The 18,609-nt window shown below is 40.4% G+C and overlaps 4 protein-coding genes across 4 annotated transcripts; 3 read left to right on the forward strand and 1 right to left on the reverse strand.

Moving 5' to 3' along the window:
* Positions 1-137: 137 nt before the first annotated feature.
* Or88a (Odorant receptor 88a) lies at positions 138-1,926 on the reverse strand. Its single transcript, XM_020962053.2, has 4 exons — positions 728-1,926; positions 484-673; positions 274-429; positions 138-206 (listed from the first exon to the last, which is right to left on the reverse strand). The coding sequence occupies exons 1-4, from the start codon at positions 1,537-1,539 to the stop codon at positions 159-161; spliced, it is 1,206 nt and encodes a 401-aa protein (XP_020817712.2). The 5' UTR covers positions 1,540-1,926; the 3' UTR covers positions 138-158.
* A 1,224-nt stretch (positions 1,927-3,150) lies between these two features.
* On the forward strand, positions 3,151-7,317 carry LOC110190962 (uncharacterized). Its single transcript, XM_020961652.2, has 3 exons — positions 3,151-3,958; positions 4,205-5,493; positions 5,558-7,317. The coding sequence occupies exons 1-3, from the start codon at positions 3,872-3,874 to the stop codon at positions 6,075-6,077; spliced, it is 1,896 nt and encodes a 631-aa protein (XP_020817311.2). The 5' UTR covers positions 3,151-3,871; the 3' UTR covers positions 6,078-7,317.
* Positions 7,318-8,730: 1,413 nt separating this feature from the next.
* On the forward strand, positions 8,731-11,963 carry PK1-R (Pyrokinin 1 receptor). Its single transcript, XM_086839698.1, has 4 exons — positions 8,731-10,031; positions 10,484-10,701; positions 10,789-10,944; positions 11,007-11,963. The coding sequence occupies exons 1-4, from the start codon at positions 9,170-9,172 to the stop codon at positions 11,085-11,087; spliced, it is 1,317 nt and encodes a 438-aa protein (XP_086695824.1). The 5' UTR covers positions 8,731-9,169; the 3' UTR covers positions 11,088-11,963.
* A 1,964-nt stretch (positions 11,964-13,927) lies between these two features.
* LOC110191052 (10 kDa heat shock protein, mitochondrial) lies at positions 13,928-15,111 on the forward strand. The gene is made up of 2 exons (XM_020961778.2): positions 13,928-14,216; positions 14,283-15,111. Exon 2 carries the CDS (start codon positions 14,346-14,348, stop codon positions 14,652-14,654), a length of 309 nt encoding a protein of 102 aa, XP_020817437.1. The 5' UTR covers positions 13,928-14,216; positions 14,283-14,345; the 3' UTR covers positions 14,655-15,111.
* The last annotated feature ends 3,498 nt before the right edge of the window (positions 15,112-18,609 follow it).

An 18,609-nucleotide genomic window follows, 5' to 3' on the forward strand; every position in this document is an offset into this window, starting at 1 on the left:
GGATTGCAAGTCTAAAGTAGTTTTACATGTTTTAAGGGGAATAATTATATTAATTATATTAGGTTTCAATTAAGCTTGTAGTTGGTCTCTAAAGAATGTGTAAAAGAATAAAAAATAAAATACAAGAAAACAACAAGGATCATAAGTACAAAGGAAATCTAATGCGATTTGAGGAAGGTGAACAGCCTATAGGCCAGCTGCATAATCTGTAAATCAGAGATATATTAGTATATATTATATAAATTTTAATTTCCCTTTTGAGACATTACTCACATCGGTAAAGTGCACCATATTAACCTGGATTAGGCCAAAGGCTCCTAGTTTTTGTGTTCGCTGAGCATACTGCATCCAGAGCAGGAAGAACTTCCGGTACCTCTGGCTGCCCAAATACCAATTCTGGCTACTTAAGGCCAGCTCCAACCTCTCCGACTGTAAAGGCTCAATTAATATACATATATAATTAAGGATGCAATTAAGACTCACTGCCTCCTCCAGCTGTGCACCGCGCAGGCAGATCTCAAAGGTGAAGCCCACCAGGACCATGGTGGGTATGATATACTGGGCGATGATCAGCACATCCGATGTTTCCGACAGCATAAAGAGATAAAAGCAGAGGGATCCGGCCCCCACAAAGTTACTCACCAGGAAGGCCACCTTGAAGATCTCATTATATCTGCATAAGAATAGATTAAACATTTTATTAAGGCACTTAAGACAGCTAGCTCACTTATTACACAGTCCATTGAGGAGCTGTTGCCTCTGCACCAACCTCCTCAGAACCGAAAAGAAATCCCCCTCATTGTTCACACTCTGGCTTGGATCGAGGTCTGCAACCTGCCGGGCAAGGTAATTGAGATGCATAAGCAGTTGTCCCTGCATCACATTAAATAGATTATCAAAGGTCACGAAGAAGGAGACGCCGCAAGTGGTGCAGGCCACATCGATGAACCAGACGAAAAAATAAAATCTAGGATCCTTGCGCAGATCCCATGGCAGCCAGCCGGCCAGAAGTTGCTCATGCTGGGCCACCGGAACTCCTTTGCCCTCGTGACCCAGCAGGAAGAAGGCCACGGGCATCAGACAGAAGATTGGACCACCGACATTGGCATAGATCTGGATGAAGCGATAGCGCTGCCAAAAGTGGTGATAAGTCTGATCCATTTGCATATCCAACTGACTGACCAAGTCACGAGGACACTCCCGATCTAAGTCATTAACGAACTCCACGATTTCTCGCCGCTTCAGGAAGAGCATCAGTCCGCGAATGGAGAAGTACATGGTGATGCTAAATACGGGAGGATTCTGATTCGCCGGTCTGCCCAGCCACAAATGGCGAAGGATGTCCCCCACATTGCTGCCGAAGAATACGACGTTGAGGAAAGCCGATAGCCAGAAGCCTCTCATTGAGGCGTTAACCAGGCTATTGTCCTCCGGGTTCCTTTGCCATTTAAAGTGCTCCATCTGCGATAGCTTCTGGAACCACTGTGTCCGCAGAAAGTCTTCCATCCGATAGGGTTTCATAACTTCCGTGGTCTTCATCGTCTTGTGGCTTACTTACTTTGGTTTTCTTGAGTGGTTTCTGCTTCGTTAGAGGATTCTTATATATACGGGGAAACTGTATAATTATGGATATAATTGTAGAGTCCTTGGCAGCTTGGATATATAATTGCTGGTTACCTGATCGCTACATGCGGCCTTAATTTTCTTTGCTGTTTTTTTCACATAGGATTAAGTTAAAAAAAAAATAGCACTCCCGTTCCAGTTAAGCCCATATAATATATTTAATAATTATTTTATTTTATTTATTTGTTTATTATTTTTCTAAATGTCCTGTGTTTCTTTAATTAGGATCTTAATGGTGAATCGAAATATATATAAGAGTCTTGGCAATTAATCTCTGTTTGACCTTCAAAAGCAATGAAAATGACCAAAAATATCTTCATTTTACAAAATATATAAGTTTTAAAACATCATAACTAAGCCAAAAATTCATTAATTTCATTTCGGAATGCTTTCCGATGTTAGTTTTTATTAGGTTAATTAATCTGCATACTCAATTTAAAATATTAAAATTTTAAGATTTTTAATAATTTTTGAAAATTTTAACGATGTAACCCCTTATAAAATTTCAAAAAATTTGAAAAATGTATTTATCTCTCTCAGATAGCCAGATCGATTCGGCTGTTAATGCTGATCAAGAGTATATATGGTTTATTGGGCCGGAAAGGGATAAATAAAATTATAATACCCTGCAAAGGTATAAAAAATTACAAACCTTCACTGTAATACCATTCGATTTGCAATAAACCAATTGGTTTTAATTGCTTTATTAATTATATGACTTTTATTTAAAATACCTAGGGTGCATAGCGTAATTGCTCAGCTAGTGTCGATTTAATTACAGGGTCTTTAAGCCTGATATCTTGGGAATGCAATAATGCAACAGGACATTAAATACTTTAAGTAATAATACTACAAATTATATCCACAGTTAGTATAAAGAAATGTGTTAAGTAGGACTGTACTTGAATTAAAGGAATACCCTTTCTAAATTTCGTAAGTGCGTGGCCTGTCTACACTGCACACAATTCTGAGTGAGTTGATGTAACATAGATGTAAATAATTATCTAAGTGGTTCTCAATTGATGCTCTCTTGCTCTTACACACACACACACACACTCTCTTGAAATCAAGGCCGCCATGGTTGGGTTTTTGTTGCTGTTTTTTTGTAAGTGGGTCAAAAGCAGCAGCAAACATAAACAAAACGGGAGAAAGAAACCAAAAGAGAGAGAGAGATACGAAAAGAGAGCGGCCCTTTAGGGGAAGGTGTAACGGTGTGTGTGTGTGCCTGAGAGAGGGCATGCGTGTTCAACGAAATTATCTACGCAGAAGTAACGGTACAGTACACACTCAGTAAGATAAATAAAAGACATTTCTAAATTATTTTAAAATAGAAATAATAAATTATTAGCTGAGAAAACATTAAATTTAATGACTATTAAATGTATAATTAATAAATACTACTTCAAGGCCTATCCCTCATTATTATTTTATTAAATCATTCTTCTTTTATAAACACTTAAAATCCATTATTACTGTGGCTTCACTGTAAATGTATCTGTGACCCCGGCCAAACAATTTTGGTCATTAGATACAGATACACAGCTGTGCTCCCTGCGAGTGGTTTGTTTTCGTTCGTTTGTCGGGAAAATTCACATTTATATTTTGGATTTTGTAACACCGACCAGCGGCAGGCAGCAGGTTGCTGTCAAATTGGAGAGGAAAACCCTGGAAAATTAATCCGGAAAAACACCAAGGAATTAACTTAAAATACTCCGACAATAAGCTGAAGTATTTGGCGGAAACAAAAAACAAAGGAATACTCAATCACAAATTAAAGGAAAATATAAACAAAAACACGGAGCAAATATTTGATTTTCAATGTTTGTAAAACAATTATAAATAGCAAGCTGTCATGTTGTGTTAACTATTCAAATAATAACAAAATTTGATCCCTTTAAATCTTTTATAAACTTGAATACAGAAAAGCATAGATAAGTTAACTTACAGAGTGAGAAAATCAAAGTAAAAAGGCACAAAAGCATACGAAAATATATAGAAGATATGTTTTCACTAAACAAACAAACAAATCCTCTATAAAAATAATTTAAAGCACAAATCGAGCTCTCAATTATTAACTGAAATAAAAGGATAAGCAAGTAACCCCAAAAAGTGCTACAATTAACTTGTTAAGAAAACAACATAAAACTAAATATTTTCAAGGAAAATCATAACCCATAATAGGCAGACAACGGGTATACATTTTCCGACTGACTTCTCATTAAATACCATTTTTTAATTGAGTTGCTGCATGGGTAACAATCTGATAACGAGTGGAAAACCGAGTCAGCGCCGGGAGAGGCGATTCTTTGAGAGGCTGAGCTGCAGCTACGCTCAGGTGAGTTGTCCCGGGAAAATTCAAGGGAAAATGCATTGCACAGTAGTGGTGGAAAACTGCATTTGGGGTAACCTTGGCAACGAAGCTTACACCTGCCGGGGGAGGGGAACAGGTGGTCAGAGGGTCATCGAACTGTTGAGGGGTGGGATCTGGACCGCAGGTGAAAAGCGGCACCATGGTTATGCTTGGGTACCGGTACTCAAGCTTCTTCAGACTCATAATAATTTCACATTTTCTTTTCCGCAGCATCACAACAAACTAGACTTGCAGATGAATCCTTTGCTAGCTTTGGCCCGCTCCTTGGCTACGACTCCAACGATGCCGCCTCCTCTGACACCTGAAAAGCTGGATGCGGATAAGGAATCCCAGCGGGCACCCATCGAGCTGTTGCCCAACGAGATGTGGCTGGAGATTATGTCGTATCTCTCCTACAATGATCTCCAGCAGTTGCGCATGGTTTCTTGGCGTTGCCGGGAACTGGTCAGCCGTCGACGCTTCATGGAGAAGGGCAAGGTGATTGTAACTCAGCACAACCTGGAGGCGATTCACAAGCACGTCAAGAACGGTAACTCCTACCTGAGCTTCGAGAGAATTGAGCTGAGGAACTTGCACCAATGCCGGCAACTGGAGAACTTTCTCAAGCTGGTGGGTGCCGAGGTGAGGCATCTTCAGATACGACATGCACCTGTGTTCCGGAATTTGGATGGCAAGATGCCGAACCTGAAGGTGCTGACAATTGCCACCACCAGTTCCATGGATGATCAGCAAATGCGAGCCATGGATGGTCTGAATATGAAGCAGTTTAGCCATTTGGTGGGTCTCGAGTGCGATGGAGTGAGCCTCGATTCGTCACTGAAGCTGCTGATGCTCCTCCAGCTGCGTCGGGCGGAGAATAAGGTGCACCTACGAAGTCTGCAGTTCGAGTACCGCAGGAACAATGAGCAAGCTCTGCTGGATGTGCTTCGAGATCATGCGGACACTCTACAATCCGTGGACATCTTCTTCAGCTGCTCGCCGGGGATTGAGACGCGAGAGTGGTGCCAGGCCTTTGAGGCCATGGAGAATCTACGAACTCTCAAGCTCTCCGGAAACTGTCATTTGATGCTCCTCGATGCCGTAATCAGGGCTGTTCCGGAATCAGCCCCACTGCGTCAGCTTGACCTCACCGGAATGCTGTCCCTGACCAATGAACTGCTCCTCTACATAGCCGGCAAGTGGCAGCATACCCTAAAAGTGCTGGATCTTATGTTCTGCGTCCAGCTCAACTCCAGTTGTATCGATGCCCTTCGTCAGTTGAGTGGACAGCTGCAGGTCCTGACCATGGCCTACTGTCGGGAGCTGACGGGTGTGGGCTTGGTCCAGGGTCTGGCACAGCAAATGAACTATGCGTTGCAGGAGCTGCATCTGGAGGAGGTGTGTTTCATTGACGAGAACTCCATGTGCGACTTGCTGGAGCGTTTGCCCAATCTGCAGCGTCTCAGCTTGGATAATTGCAGGCAGGCGGTGACGGATCTTACCATGTCAGCCATTTGCAGGTAAGGATTACTACCTTATCCATTAATATTATATGAATCTTAATCATTGATTACTCTTTGGCAGGTATCAAACGCGACTTAGGAACCTCAACATTGATTACTGCGTAAAGATCACGGATCAGGGACTGATGGGCTTTGGTGCTACTCCTTATCCAATCAGTCGGTTGAAGGGATTGCGGGAGTTGAATCTTCGGGGCTGTCGCAATCTCACAGATCGATCCTTGAAGCATGCTTTGAAGCTTCCCGAACTACGTGCTCTCTCCTTGGGCTACTGTTCACGATTCCAGCCAGCGGGATTCGAGGCCATTACCCACAATTGTCCATCCTTGGAGGCTCTCTGCGTGTCCAGCTGCATGGCTGTGGATGATGACACGGTGCGGAATATTGTGGTGAATCTGAAGCGTTTGAGGATCCTCAACTTGAGCAACTGCTCTAAGCTGACGCTGCAGTCAATCCATCACATTCTGCGGCATGGTCACAACTTGGTGGAACTGATTGCCTGCTCCATCGATGGCTTGGACTCGGAGCAGGCTGAGAAGATTCTGGAGCGGCAGAGACCACAAATGAAGCAAGTGCTGCTATAGCAGGAGAGGTACATTCACTGACGGACTGGGACCAGGCTCCGCCAAAATAACTGGGGGAGTTGGGACAACGACGACCAGTTCGAGGGCGACGACGACGAGTCCGAGATTATCGACATTGTGGTTTAGGCGTCCAATCTGTGCAATACGAGGCAGCTTAGCTAAGTCCATTGTATTTTCGGGTATATCCCATTTTCTGATAATTAACTAATCCATAACCCAGTAAACTGTGAGAAAAAACTCTTGAGGTGAAAGCTTAGATTTACGTTTTAAACTTTGCCCTTCGATCGATACTCTGAGATATGAAAATAACAGAAGCCAAATATCACAGTACAAGTACAAGTATAGTGTACATCCCACCCGAAATCCATCTACATTATGATTCAAAGAGCACAACTCTGAGGCTATTTTATACTCGATCTACTAAGCATATAAAAACTTTGACTAAGACTTCTGATTGTAGCTTTAAATAATCCATTAATACCAAGAAGCCAACAAAATGAGCTTAAACTGTAGACTTACAATTTTAAGGACCACAGAAATCAGACCCCCAAAGCACCATTTCAGACAGAAATTAATGGGTATTTAAGATCTATCAAAAGGGTGTCAAAAATTAGGCTTTGTAAGCCTACTTTGGTACACCTTTTCAGTTGATTTTAAACACCTAACGAATAAATGTAATACGGGGCTGACCAACGAACTTCATAAAGAATATAGATGTCTACATATATTTCTTTGAGTGTTTTTCAAGTCAATACATAAATCAGAGTGTCTAACTTTTAGTAGGAACTAGAAAAACGACGAAGTGATTGCAAGAAAATGGTGGTTTCGAGTTTTGCAAAAAGAAAGAGGCTGGTAGCTTAAGTCAATGTTCAAATAATATAAAAAAGCCATAATCTGATATATAAATTTTAATCCTTAGAGTTAAGAGCATTTTTGAGAAAAGTTTTTAAATGTGAAATGATTTGATATCGGTGCGTTGGGAAGGATCTTCCGGATTAGAACCTTTGGAATATATATGTATATATATTCTTTTGAAGAACTTTATTTTAATATTCAAAAATTTAAGAAACATTTATTAAGTGTTGAATGTGTTATAAGCTAATCGAAACATAAAAAACAATATTGCAATTTCCTGAAAAGGGAAAGTATTTATAAGATATATAAATGTGCTAAAAAGATATTCAGCTTCTTTTGAAGAAACCTAAATAAACACACAATATATATTTAAATGTTTAAATAAGATAATTGCGTTCTGATTTAATCCAGCTTAAAATGAAAATTAATGGCTGTATTTAGTTTGTACTTAATGATTTAATCTTTTAACTCTAGTGACCTACCCGCTTTTCATTTCCTTGGCGTTGCACACCCCTTGAGCTTTCATCCATCACACCGTGGCGTTGATTGATGGGCTTTTACACGTATTTTTGCCTCCCGAAAAAAGCTTCGAGAAAAGCTTTAGTAACCGTAACAAACTCCTCAGGGTCCGCACGCCCTTTGACATCCATCTCAAGGGGCGTGTGCGTTGGGGTTATGGCCGATAACCAGATAGGGTCCCCCCCTATCCTTGTCACTTAGCATAGTGCTAAACGGAACGAAACAAATGAATGAAAATATGAATATTATGTGGCCATAGGAGAATGTCACTCGTCGACAGCGTGGGACATGCGACAACTAGCCAGTGTCTTGAGTATGGAGACCCGAGCCCCGGACCCGATATCTGAGAACCGAGAACTGAGTACCGAGAACCGGCGAACCGTCGAACCGCAAACAGAGGCACTCGCGAAACGCATTCGGCCAAGTTAGTAGCTCTTGCCTGTTGTTTTTGTTGGCACCCAGTGGCTAATGTCCCGAGGCAAACTGTGCTGCTCCATAGCCACTATGAGATATTGTTGCCAAAATACACACACGAAAGCGTAAATAAGACGGCAGGAAGGTGCGCGTGGGTTTCAACAGTAAATGTAAATAAGTTTTGTAACAGAACCTGGCAAAAAACTTAATGGTCCTTGGAATATTTTAAGAGACATAAATGTATAAGATGGAAGAAGGAATACATCATAATTGGGTACTTAATTCAATATTTTGTATGTATTTGTTCTATAAATATGTTATAATAAATACCTTCAATAAGTGACGAAAATATAAAACCATAAATTTAGAACTATACTTCTCTCATTTTATATCATATTTGTTCTTTAAATTCCATAAATAAATAATATAATAAATTTATAATAAATACCCTTTAATAATGACTACTGAGAATGCTAATTTCTTTGCTTTTACTTATTTGAATTTAATTATATTGCTATAATGAGCCTCCTCATGAGCATATCACGCACACGTAATGTTGTCTTTGCTCAAATATTTTTGTTCAAGCTTCTCTTAAAATTCTATCACGTGTCACCACTTTAAATAAAACTAGTTTCAGCTTGCAGTTAAAAATTTGTTTAAGAAAATACCATAATTAAACCTTGTTTTGCTAATTAAAGTTAAGTAGTTTCAACATCTGCGTTGTATCCAAAACTCCACTTCCCATCAAGATGGATAATTACCTTTGCACGTTCGCCGCATTGCAGCCATGTCGCGTACCTTCTAAACAGCACACACACTCTCATGTGAGGGGAAAACGCGACGCTTCGTCGCTGGCTTTCATTTCAGATACAAATCTGAATGAACTGTCGCCGCGGCTTATCAGATAAGTTCGGAGCGCGCTGGAGTGCGGTTGCAGTTGCTCATTGCTCGATACCCGCGGGATATAGCTTCGATATAGCATCGATTTGGATTGAGGCAGTGAGTCGCGCCCCCCGGAATCGGCGGTGCCGGGTAATTTGGTGCGTTTGCGTGCCAGTCGGGGAATTCGGTGTCCGGAGTCGAGAATCGCGAATCGAGAACCGAGGAATCGAATCGAGACTCAAGAGTCGAGAAATCTCTCCTCCTCTGCGCCCCGGTTGGCTCCAATAAATTATTATAATTAGCATAGTTGAGGGGACACACAGCACAGCAGCCGAGTTAAGCGACACTGGAATTTAGCGCTGTTAGTGGAAATTTTGTGAAAACAAAGGGGGAAAAATTCCAAATAAATCACCGACGCCGATATGTCCATCTCCGAGCCACCGGGCAATGTCAGCCAGACCCTAGGACCAACAAGAGATCCCCTTGGAATCGTGGTACCTGTGACCGTAGTTTACTCCCTGATCTTTGTCAGCGGTGTGGTGGGCAACATCAGTACCTGTATTGTGATTAAGAAGAACCGTTCTATGCACACCGCCACCAACTACTATCTCTTCTCCCTGGCCATCTCCGACTTCCTGCTTCTGCTCTCTGGTGTGCCCCAGGAGGTGGCCTTCATCTGGTCCAAATACCCATACGTCTTTGGCGAATATGTCTGCATTGGCAGGGGTTTATTGGCCGAGACGGCGGCCAATGCCACAGTTTTAACCATAACCGCCTTCACCGTGGAGCGGTACATAGCCATTTGTCATCCATTTTTGGGCCAGGCCATGAGTAAACTCAGTCGGGCCACCAGGATAATTGTCCTGGTTTGGTTGCTGGCCGTGATTACAGCCATTCCGCAGGCCGCACAGTTTGGAATCTTTGCCGATGATGGCGTGGTCAAGTGTGGCATTGTTCGGATCATAGTGAAGCACTCGTTCCAGTTGTCCACATTTATCTTTTTCCTGGCCCCGATGTCCATTATCCTGGTGCTGTATCTGCTGATTGGCCTGCACCTGTATCGCTCTAGCAGGATTGAGGCTCCGGCATCGGTTTCCCGCCGCCAGCAGCTGAAGAGTGTTCCCAGTGACACGATCCTTTATCGATATGCGGGATCCAGTAATGCCATGAATCTCAATGGATCCGGATCTGGAGCAGCAGCGGTGGGTGGCTCGGGGGCACAGCTCAGCTCGGTGAGGGGTCGACTCAATCACTATGGTACCCGGCGGGTGCTCAGGATGCTTGGTAATTATATAGCTAAGCTTTGGTAAATTTGGCAAGAACACAGAGAGAAATTGGCCCAAGACATTCCTTTGTATAACAAACAAGTCAAGAATATATAAAGCAATCAGTACATAATCTAAGGAAGACTAAACACCAGAATATCCCTGTGGAAAACAGGTCCTATCTTATCCTAAAAACAATTTTGTATAATTCTCTCCTTGTTTAATTAATTTCAATTATCCCAACTTTGTATTGAAGTGTACTCTAACTGTTTGGCCATATGCCTCTAAGCACACTAATCAACCCGTCTGCGTCCAATTTATTGCGTTTGTCATTTCGGCATTTGCCATTTATGATGACAATTGCGATTACCGAAAAATATAATCGTTGACTCTTTATCTCTGTGCTCTCGCTGCGTCTGTACGAACCCGAATTTGAACCCAAATACATCGTCATCCCCCCATTTTGTGCAGTTGCCGTGGTGGTATGCTTCTTCCTTTGCTGGGCCCCCTTTCATGCCCAGCGACTGATTGCCATCTATGCCCCAGCACGTGGGGCAGACCTAAGGGACCAGCATGAGTTTGTCTACACGGTAATGACCTACATCTCCGGAGTACTCTATTACCTGTCCACCTGCATCAATCCGCTGTTATACAACTTGATGAGTAACAAGTTCCGAGAGGCCTTCAAGGTGGGTAGAAAGGATTTAAGTTATTAATCGTAGGAATTTCTGTTTTGAACTTCATTAAGATACATACTCACTCTTATCCCTTTCCAGGCTGTGCTTTTTGGCAAGAAGGTCTCCAAGGGATCACTCAATTCCCGGAACAACATCGAGTCACGGCGCCTGCGCAGAGCTCTCACCAATTCCAGTCAGACGCAACGCGTTTCCATTGACTCAGCGGAACAGCAGCCAAAGCAAACTCTAGTGCAGGCAAGGCATCCTCTTATGCCAGGCGAGATCCCATAATAAATGCCATCTATGATCCCCTCCAGAACTCACTGAATGATCGCCTGTCGCTGGTCAAGCCGCAGATTGCCTCACAGTATGCGATGATCAATACCCAGAACAACTGAACGAACAACAAAACTTCCTGATGCTAATTCCAGGCCGGATTCTTACCAAAGTGTTTAGTATAAGCTGTTGTCGCGTTCACCTGCCGGGCAATTAGAGGTTAATCGCAAGCCTCTCTCCTCTCTCTCTCTCTCTGTGTCTCTTAAATATTAAGTTTTCATTCATGCAGCATCGGAAATCGAACCTGAATCGGTCGAATATATGTACATATATGTATGTATGCCCGAACTAGTCTTTCAAGTATTCAGAATTATTTAGTGTAAGAATAGTGTCGGCTGCAAAGTCTCCGTTAGTTAATCGCTGGGGGACGTACTCTTTAATATGTAAGAAGCCAGAGGAGGTTATAATAGCTTTTTGTAAATTTTCCAAATGATACAATATAAATTAATCACTTAGTGAAACGCCCACCTTTTAGGTATATAAATCTTTATTAAAAACAAACAACGAACCATTTAATTATTCTCAGAAAAATATTCGAGCATTGCTACAAAGTGTCTATTATAAAATTTTAAATTGAAAATACAATGCAAGCAGTTGATATAGTAGTTTTAATCCAGAAAAAAGTTGAAATAAGTAATTCTTTTGACCAAAAAGATTATAAAAATGCTTACCTTACTATTCTGTCATAATAAATAACTGTAACAGTAGGAAAATGTAAGCAAAGTAATGATAAAAGATAAATCCTAAGCTTAAGCGTTTATAAACAACTTGATTCAGTAACCTACTCAATTCTAATGACGGACCAAGTTCGCTTACTTACCAGATATTTATGTGTATATTGTGTATATGTCCTAAGGAAGCCTTCAAGGATTACTTTGATGTGTTGCAAATTATTCCAAAAAAATAAAGCTTAGCATATTTCGCGTATTCCCCGCTTACGTTCCACAGTTTCCATATCCTTCCTAAGGATTCTCGAAATTCCAATTTGGCCATAAAATACATTTTGGGGTTTATCGATTCCCGTCGTCTGCCGCTCGCTGACTACAAATGAAATTCTAATGAGCCGGGCGGGCGGCTGGCTCTCTGGCTGCCAAGGTCATGCAAATGCAGGACCAACGTGGCGCATTAGTAATCCTGCAAATTGTTATGAAAATGCAATCAGCCAAATGGAAGCGGAGGCCACCGAACCAAAAGACCAAAAGGAGTTCCCCCGCAGAAAACGAAGACGAAAAAATGGTGGAAAGTTCAGTGAAATTGCACGGTTGGATCCAGAATTAATACGGCGCAAATGCGTCAAAGTCGAAAGTCCAAAGCGCAGCGGGCCATAAAGGAGCAAACAGGCAAAAGTCAGATGATGGCTAAAAACAAAAGCGATTTGTTCTGCCAACGTCACGTATAGAGCTGCGGGACAAATACAAAACAAAAAAAAAAAAAGAATTCACTCAGAGCCAACAAGCTAAAGCCACGCATTCGCACGCCCGCAAAATGACGTAGAAATTATGAAGTTTGTGATTTACGAGCACATCAGCGAGGCAAGGCTCTGCGAAAAAAGCCAAGAAGAAAAAAGGTAAGCCTTTGGACAGCTCGAATGTCAGAGTACCGGGTTGCTATCATTACGTTATAAAGTTTAATAAAGTAAACAAAATTGTATTGCTTAAATCACCTTAGGAGGCTCTAGAAAGTATGCAATATATTCCTATGGCTCACTTCCGGTATGGCCGCATCTAAAGTATAGTATAACTTTTAGGGCCAGTTCAGGTGCCTTTGAATACATAATAAATCTAGAAATAAATAAAGAAATTTATATATTTTTAATTAGATTTAAAAATATCTTATTTAGTTTTAATTTAAAAAAATGCATGCTGCTAGCTAACAGTATTTAATTTCAAATTCAGGTGTTTAGTTTGAGTTACACCCTAATGAAATTGGAAAAGGCCTAACCTAAAAGGTTCCGTGTAGAGCCTTGGACTTCTATTTTGTTTAAAATATCTCTAATAAATCTCCTTTAACACCTATACACCCTTCTATATCCCACAAATAACGAGGTATTCAAGCAAAAGTAAAGCCAAACAAAATTTCTAACGGCATTTAACATGCCACAAGTTTAGACAAACACAAAAGCAAGCCCACGAACGCTCACGCACACACACAGAGGAACACCCACTGCCACACATACATAGAATAACTCTCGTTCTCACAAGTAAGGAAGCCGCAAAACAAACAGATAGACATGCAGGTTTTAAGAGGCAGGGAGACAAGGACGTCACCACCCCCCACTACGGTTGAGTAAGTCAAGCTGCCAACAGGTGGCGCCTGCAGAATAAATCAACAACATCGCTAGAGTGGACCTTGTTTATTGCGTCTGCTTTGCTCTGAATTGTTTACTGGTGTCTGGCTTTTGTTTTTTTCTTTGCTTTTGTTTTGCGGTTTTCGCTCTATTTTGTGTGCTTGATTTACCTAATTCGCTGCTCACGTCTCGTGAGTCACGTGTTGAACTTAAATCAAGACGAGCAAACTTGGGTGAGCGACAAAATAAAACAAAATACAATTACGTATACGCAGTCACATGCAAGTTTATAAGCTGGAGTACAAAATTATATTGATTTTTTTGAACATTACTTAATATTAAATAATTAACGATTTAAATTCTAGTTCTTATTGTGTTTGTGTCTATTACAAATGTATCCAAATTTATTTAATAAGATGAAAGGAAGCTCTTTGAAATTTATTGCAGTGAAAATCGATCATAACTTGGTCAAAAATGCATCAATTTTAATTCGGAAACCATTCCTATGTTAGTTTTTATTAGGTTAATAAATCTGCAGACTCAATTTAAACATTTAGAAAATGTAACCTCATTTTTTTCAATTCAAAAATTTATTTACTATCCGAACATGCCTAGATCGACTCTGCTTTGGATGCTGATTAAGAATGTATGTATGATTTGTAGGGCAGGAAATGATTCCTTCACTGCGTTTTAAGCTTCTAACTGATTTATTTCGATCCAAGTAAGCCTTTAAAAAAACAATATTTATCAATATAGCCTTGAGTTTTGGCCGTCAGTCGTATTAGTTCTGACCAGTCCCTAACGAATTCAGTCTACATCTAATATACGAAGGGAAAGCATCGACTGCCTCATAAAAAACCCAAAAAAAATTCTTTAAAAACCTGAAAAAAAAAATTTGGCCAAGGTAAAAGTGAACTAGTTTTTGTGAGAAAAATAATCCAAATTCATTCTTAACTCTCAATCTTCATAGTTTTTTTTCTTAAGTTCTCCGTTCGGCGACAAACTTTGGCACTACCAAGAACTAAGCGAGACGATGTCGAACGTGATTAAGAAGGTGATTCCGATGCTGGACCGCATCCTGATCAAGCGCTTCGAGGTCAAGACCACCACAGCCGGCGGCATCTTGCTGCCAGAGGAGTCTGTGCCCAAGGAGATGCAGGGCGTTGTGGTGGCCGTCGGCCCAGGAGCTCGCAATCCAGCCGGTGCTGGCCACCTGGCTGTGGGCGTGAAGGAGGGCGACCGTGTCCTGCTGCCCAAGTACGGTGGCACCAAGGTGGACATGGACGACAAGAGCGAGTATTTGCTGTTCCGCGAGGGTGATATCCTGGCTAAGCTGGAGTAAGGATCCATGCTAGTACACAGGACACTCTTAAGATCACACTTAAGGCAGCACGTCCCCCACACACCCACCCACCCACACACACACACACACACACACACACACACACACACACACACATACGTACTCACCCGCACACACGATGGTCAACATTACCAAGTTGGTCTTGCTGCATCCTGGAGCCGCAGCAGACTTCTTTATTTGCTCCAATTGCGTTCGAAACTAAATGATTATACTTACGTAACAAATGAAATGTTTTTTTGGTAGCTAATTAACGACACTACCAAGCTACGCATGCATACACATACAATAAATGCACATGCACACGTACACAATAATGAATTGTAAATGCACCTGCAGAGGCCAACACATGATTTACGCTACAGCCACGCGACAGTCTATCACACTGAATTAAGATTTATTGTAAGGACAGCCAATAATAAAAGAATGAGAATTAAAATTAAATTTTGTTTTCTTTCGGTAAGAATCAATGAATATTAAGTTACTATGATTAGCAAGTTTCAATGAACATTAAATAACTATGATCAATAATTAACTATGATCAATAAATAAATATTATCAGTAATTGACTAAAACCACTAAGTAACTATGAGCAATAAGTAACTCTGAACAGTAAGTACCTATGAACAGTAAGTATGTATGATAAGTAACTAACTTTGAACACTAATAAACAATGACTTGTAACTTTTGTAACATTAAGAAACTCTGAGCAGTAAGTATCTATGATCTAAAAATAATAGAAAGTTTCAAGTATGTAAAGGGGACCAAAGCAGTATGGAAGTAAGGAAATAAATTGGAATATATAGTCTAGACCTAGGTCTGATACCACAAATAGCTTCTTCATACATAAAATAAAAGTCATGATCAAGACTTACCGCAGTAAAGGACACGTCATTGTTTACTTCCTTTCAGTGTAGTGACCAATATTGGGTGACTTCATTCAAAGTAAGCTTCTTCCTAGTCATCCAGATGTGTTTCATTGGCCACGTCATATTTTTGAGGTCGAAGGCTGATCACTTGCACATTCACTATTGATGTTAACACTAGGTACCCCTAGGACAGACTGAGGCGCGCGCGACCTCAGCGCCTCTATTTATAGTCCCCGAGCAGAGCGGAGAAGAGCAGAGCGGAGAAGAGCAGAGAAAGTGAGAGTGAGTGCGTGGGAGAGAAACAGTTGCCTCTAGAGATTAACATAGAGTGAGACGGGGAGAGGCAGAGAGGAGCAGCGAGCTGATATTTAAATTAACTATAAACAATAAGTAAATATGACCAGTAAGTAACTCTGATCAGTAAATATCAATGAACATTAAGTAACTTTGAACAGTAAATATCTATGACCAGTAAGTAACTATAATAAGTAAGTATCTAAGATATCTAAAAATATTAGAAAGTTTCTAAGTATGTAAAGGGGACCAAAGCAGTATGGAAGTAAGGAAATAAATTGGAATATATAGTCTAGACCTAGGTCTGATACCACCAATAGCTTCCTCATACATAAAATAAAAGTCATGATCAAGACTTACCGCAGTAAAGGACACGTCATTGTTTACTTCCTTTCAGTGTAGTGACCAATATTGGGTGACTTCATTCAAAGTAAGCTTCTTCCTAGTCATCCAGATGTGTTGCATTGGCCACGTCATATTTTTGAGGTCGAAGGCTGATCACTTGCACATTCACTATTGATGTTAACACTAGGTACCCCTAGGACAGACTGAGGCGCGCGCGACCTCAGCGCCTCTATTTATAGTCCCCGAGCAGAGCGGAGAAGAGCAGAGAAGTGAGTGAGGCGTGAGAGAAGCAGTTGCCTAGAGAGATTAACATAGAGCGATTAACATAGAGTGAGACGGGGAGAGGAAGAGAGGAGCAGCGAGCTGATATTTAATTTAACTATAAACAATAAGTAACTATGAGCAGTAAGTAACTCTGACCAGTAAGTATCAATGAACATTAAGTAACTCTGATCAGTAAGTATCTATAACCAGTATGTAACTATATCAGTAATTATCTAAACTATTTAAAAGTATGAGTAAGTATCTAAGTATCTAAAGGGGACCATAGCAATAAAGAAATAAATTAGAATATAAAGTCTAGACCAAGGCCTGATCATGTCATGGTTAAGACTTACCGCAGTAAAGGACACGTCATTGCTTACTTCCTTCCAGTGTAGTGACCAAAATTGGGTGACTTCATCCAAAGAAGCTTCTTCCTGGTCATCCAGATGTTTTGCATTGGCCACGTCATATTTTTGAGGTCGAAGGCTGATCACTTGCACATTCACTATCGATGTTAACACTAGGTACCCCTAGGACAGACTGAGGCGCGCGCGACCTCAGCGCCTCTATTTATAGTCCCCGAGCAGAGCAGAGAAGAGCAGAGAAAGTGAGAGTGAGTGCGTGGGAGAGAAGCAGTTGCCTCTAGAGATTAACATAGAGCTATTAACATAGAGTGAGACGGGGAGAGGCAGAGAGGAGCAGCGAGCTGATATTTAATTTAACTATAAACAATAGAGTAAGTAACTATGAGCAGTAAGTATCAATGAACATTTAGTAACTCTGACCAGTAAGTATCAAAGAACATTAAGTAACTCTGAACAGTAAGTATCTATAAGCAGTAAGTAACTATATCAGTAAGTATCTAAAGTATCTAAAAGAATGAGTAAGTATCTAAGGATGTAAAGGGACCATGGCAATAAAGAAATAAATTGGAATATAAACTTTAGACCTAGGCCTGATCATGTCATGGTTAAGACTTACCGCAGTAAAGGACACGTCATTGCTTACTTCCTTCCAGTGTAGTGACCAAGAATCCAAGAGAGCTTCTTCCTGGTCATCCAGATCTTTTGCATTGGCCACGTCATATTTTTGAGGTCGAAGGCTGATCACATGCACTATCACTATTGATGTTAACACTAGGTACCCCTAGGACAGACTGAGGCGCGCGCGACCTCAGCGCCTCTATTTATAGTGCCCGAGCAGAGCAGAGCAGAGCAGAGCAGAGCAGAGAAGAGCAGAGAAAGTGAGTGTGAGTGCGCGGGAGAGGAGTTGTCTCTAGAGATCAACATAATGCGATAGAGGGGGAGAGGCAGAGAGAAACAGCGAGCTATTTAATTTAACTATAATCAATAAGTTACTTCGAGCAGTAAGTAACTCTTAACACTAAGTATCGAATCGGTGGACTACATATATATATATATATATATATATATATATATAGCTGTCATATGAACGATCGTAAAATTTAAAGAAAAATTATAACTTTTCCAGTTTTCAATAATAGATTTTCATTAAATTTCATATATGTATAACCATTATATATTAATCTGTAATGTTGTCTAAAATGCTTTGAAAATCGGACTATAAATATCCATAACTGCCATACGAATTGAATAGACGAAAACGCAAAACGGTTTATGTAAAACTGTAAATCTAAACATAAAAGCAGGTATTACTTTATTGTTGTTTTAACATAAATGTATATAAATAATTTATATTGTATTTACTCCTAGAGATCGAATTTAAATCTTTCTTGTTCTTAATTAAAATCTCATAATAAAATTTTAAATTGTCATTGATACAAAAAGACAGGTAAATATTTTTACTTTAACAAATGCCAAAGCGTTTAAGAGGAACAACACAACTTTTTTTCAACGATAATTAAAAGTAAAGTCCTTCGTTGGCCACAAAATGAACTTGCGTTGCCTGCGTGGGGGGCCGACAACTGCATTTACTTTATAGCTTCGCCTTTTCTTGTAGCACAGAGGTGGGGTTAAGGGGGGTGTATTTAGCCTAAACTTTCTATTAATTAATTTATAGAAATCTTTTAATATTAAAAATCCAAATGAACCAAAATGAAAAAATGTAAATGTCTTCATTGTCATTGCCATTATTACTAATAATAAATAGTGCTTAATATTTAATATTTATTAAGTAATAAATAG

Source organism: Drosophila serrata, unplaced genomic scaffold (genome assembly GCF_035046125.1).
Source record: "Drosophila serrata isolate PLE 108 unplaced genomic scaffold, ASM3504612v1 contig_376, whole genome shotgun sequence".
NCBI classification, from domain to species: Eukaryota; Metazoa; Arthropoda; class Insecta; order Diptera; family Drosophilidae; genus Drosophila; species Drosophila serrata.

Coding starts and splice junctions, on each gene's coding strand:
- LOC110191052 (XM_020961778.2), top strand. CDS start 14,346: ATGTCGAACGTGATTAAGAAGGTGATTCCGATGCTGGACCGCATCCTG.
- LOC110190962 (XM_020961652.2), top strand. CDS start 3,872: ATGGGTAACAATCTGATAACGAGTGGAAAACCGAGTCAGCGCCGGGAG. Junction 3,959..4,204: donor TGAGCTGCAGCTACGCTCAG/GTGAGTTGTCCC, acceptor TCTTTTCCGCAG/CATCACAACAAACTAGACTT. Junction 5,494..5,557: donor ACCATGTCAGCCATTTGCAG/GTAAGGATTACT, acceptor ACTCTTTGGCAG/GTATCAAACGCGACTTAGGA.
- PK1-R (XM_086839698.1), top strand. CDS start 9,170: ATGTCCATCTCCGAGCCACCGGGCAATGTCAGCCAGACCCTAGGACCA. Junction 10,032..10,483: donor GCGGGTGCTCAGGATGCTTG/GTAATTATATAG, acceptor CATTTTGTGCAG/TTGCCGTGGTGGTATGCTTC. Junction 10,945..11,006: donor CAAAGCAAACTCTAGTGCAG/GCAAGGCATCCT, acceptor GATCCCCTCCAG/AACTCACTGAATGATCGCCT.
- Or88a (XM_020962053.2), bottom strand. CDS start 1,539: ATGAAGACCACGGAAGTTATGAAACCCTATCGGATGGAAGACTTTCTG. Junction 674..727: donor CTCAATGGACTGTGTAATAA/GTGAGCTAGCTG, acceptor ATTCTTATGCAG/ATATAATGAGATCTTCAAGG. Junction 207..273: donor ATATGGTGCACTTTACCGAT/GTGAGTAATGTC, acceptor TCTGATTTACAG/ATTATGCAGCTGGCCTATAG.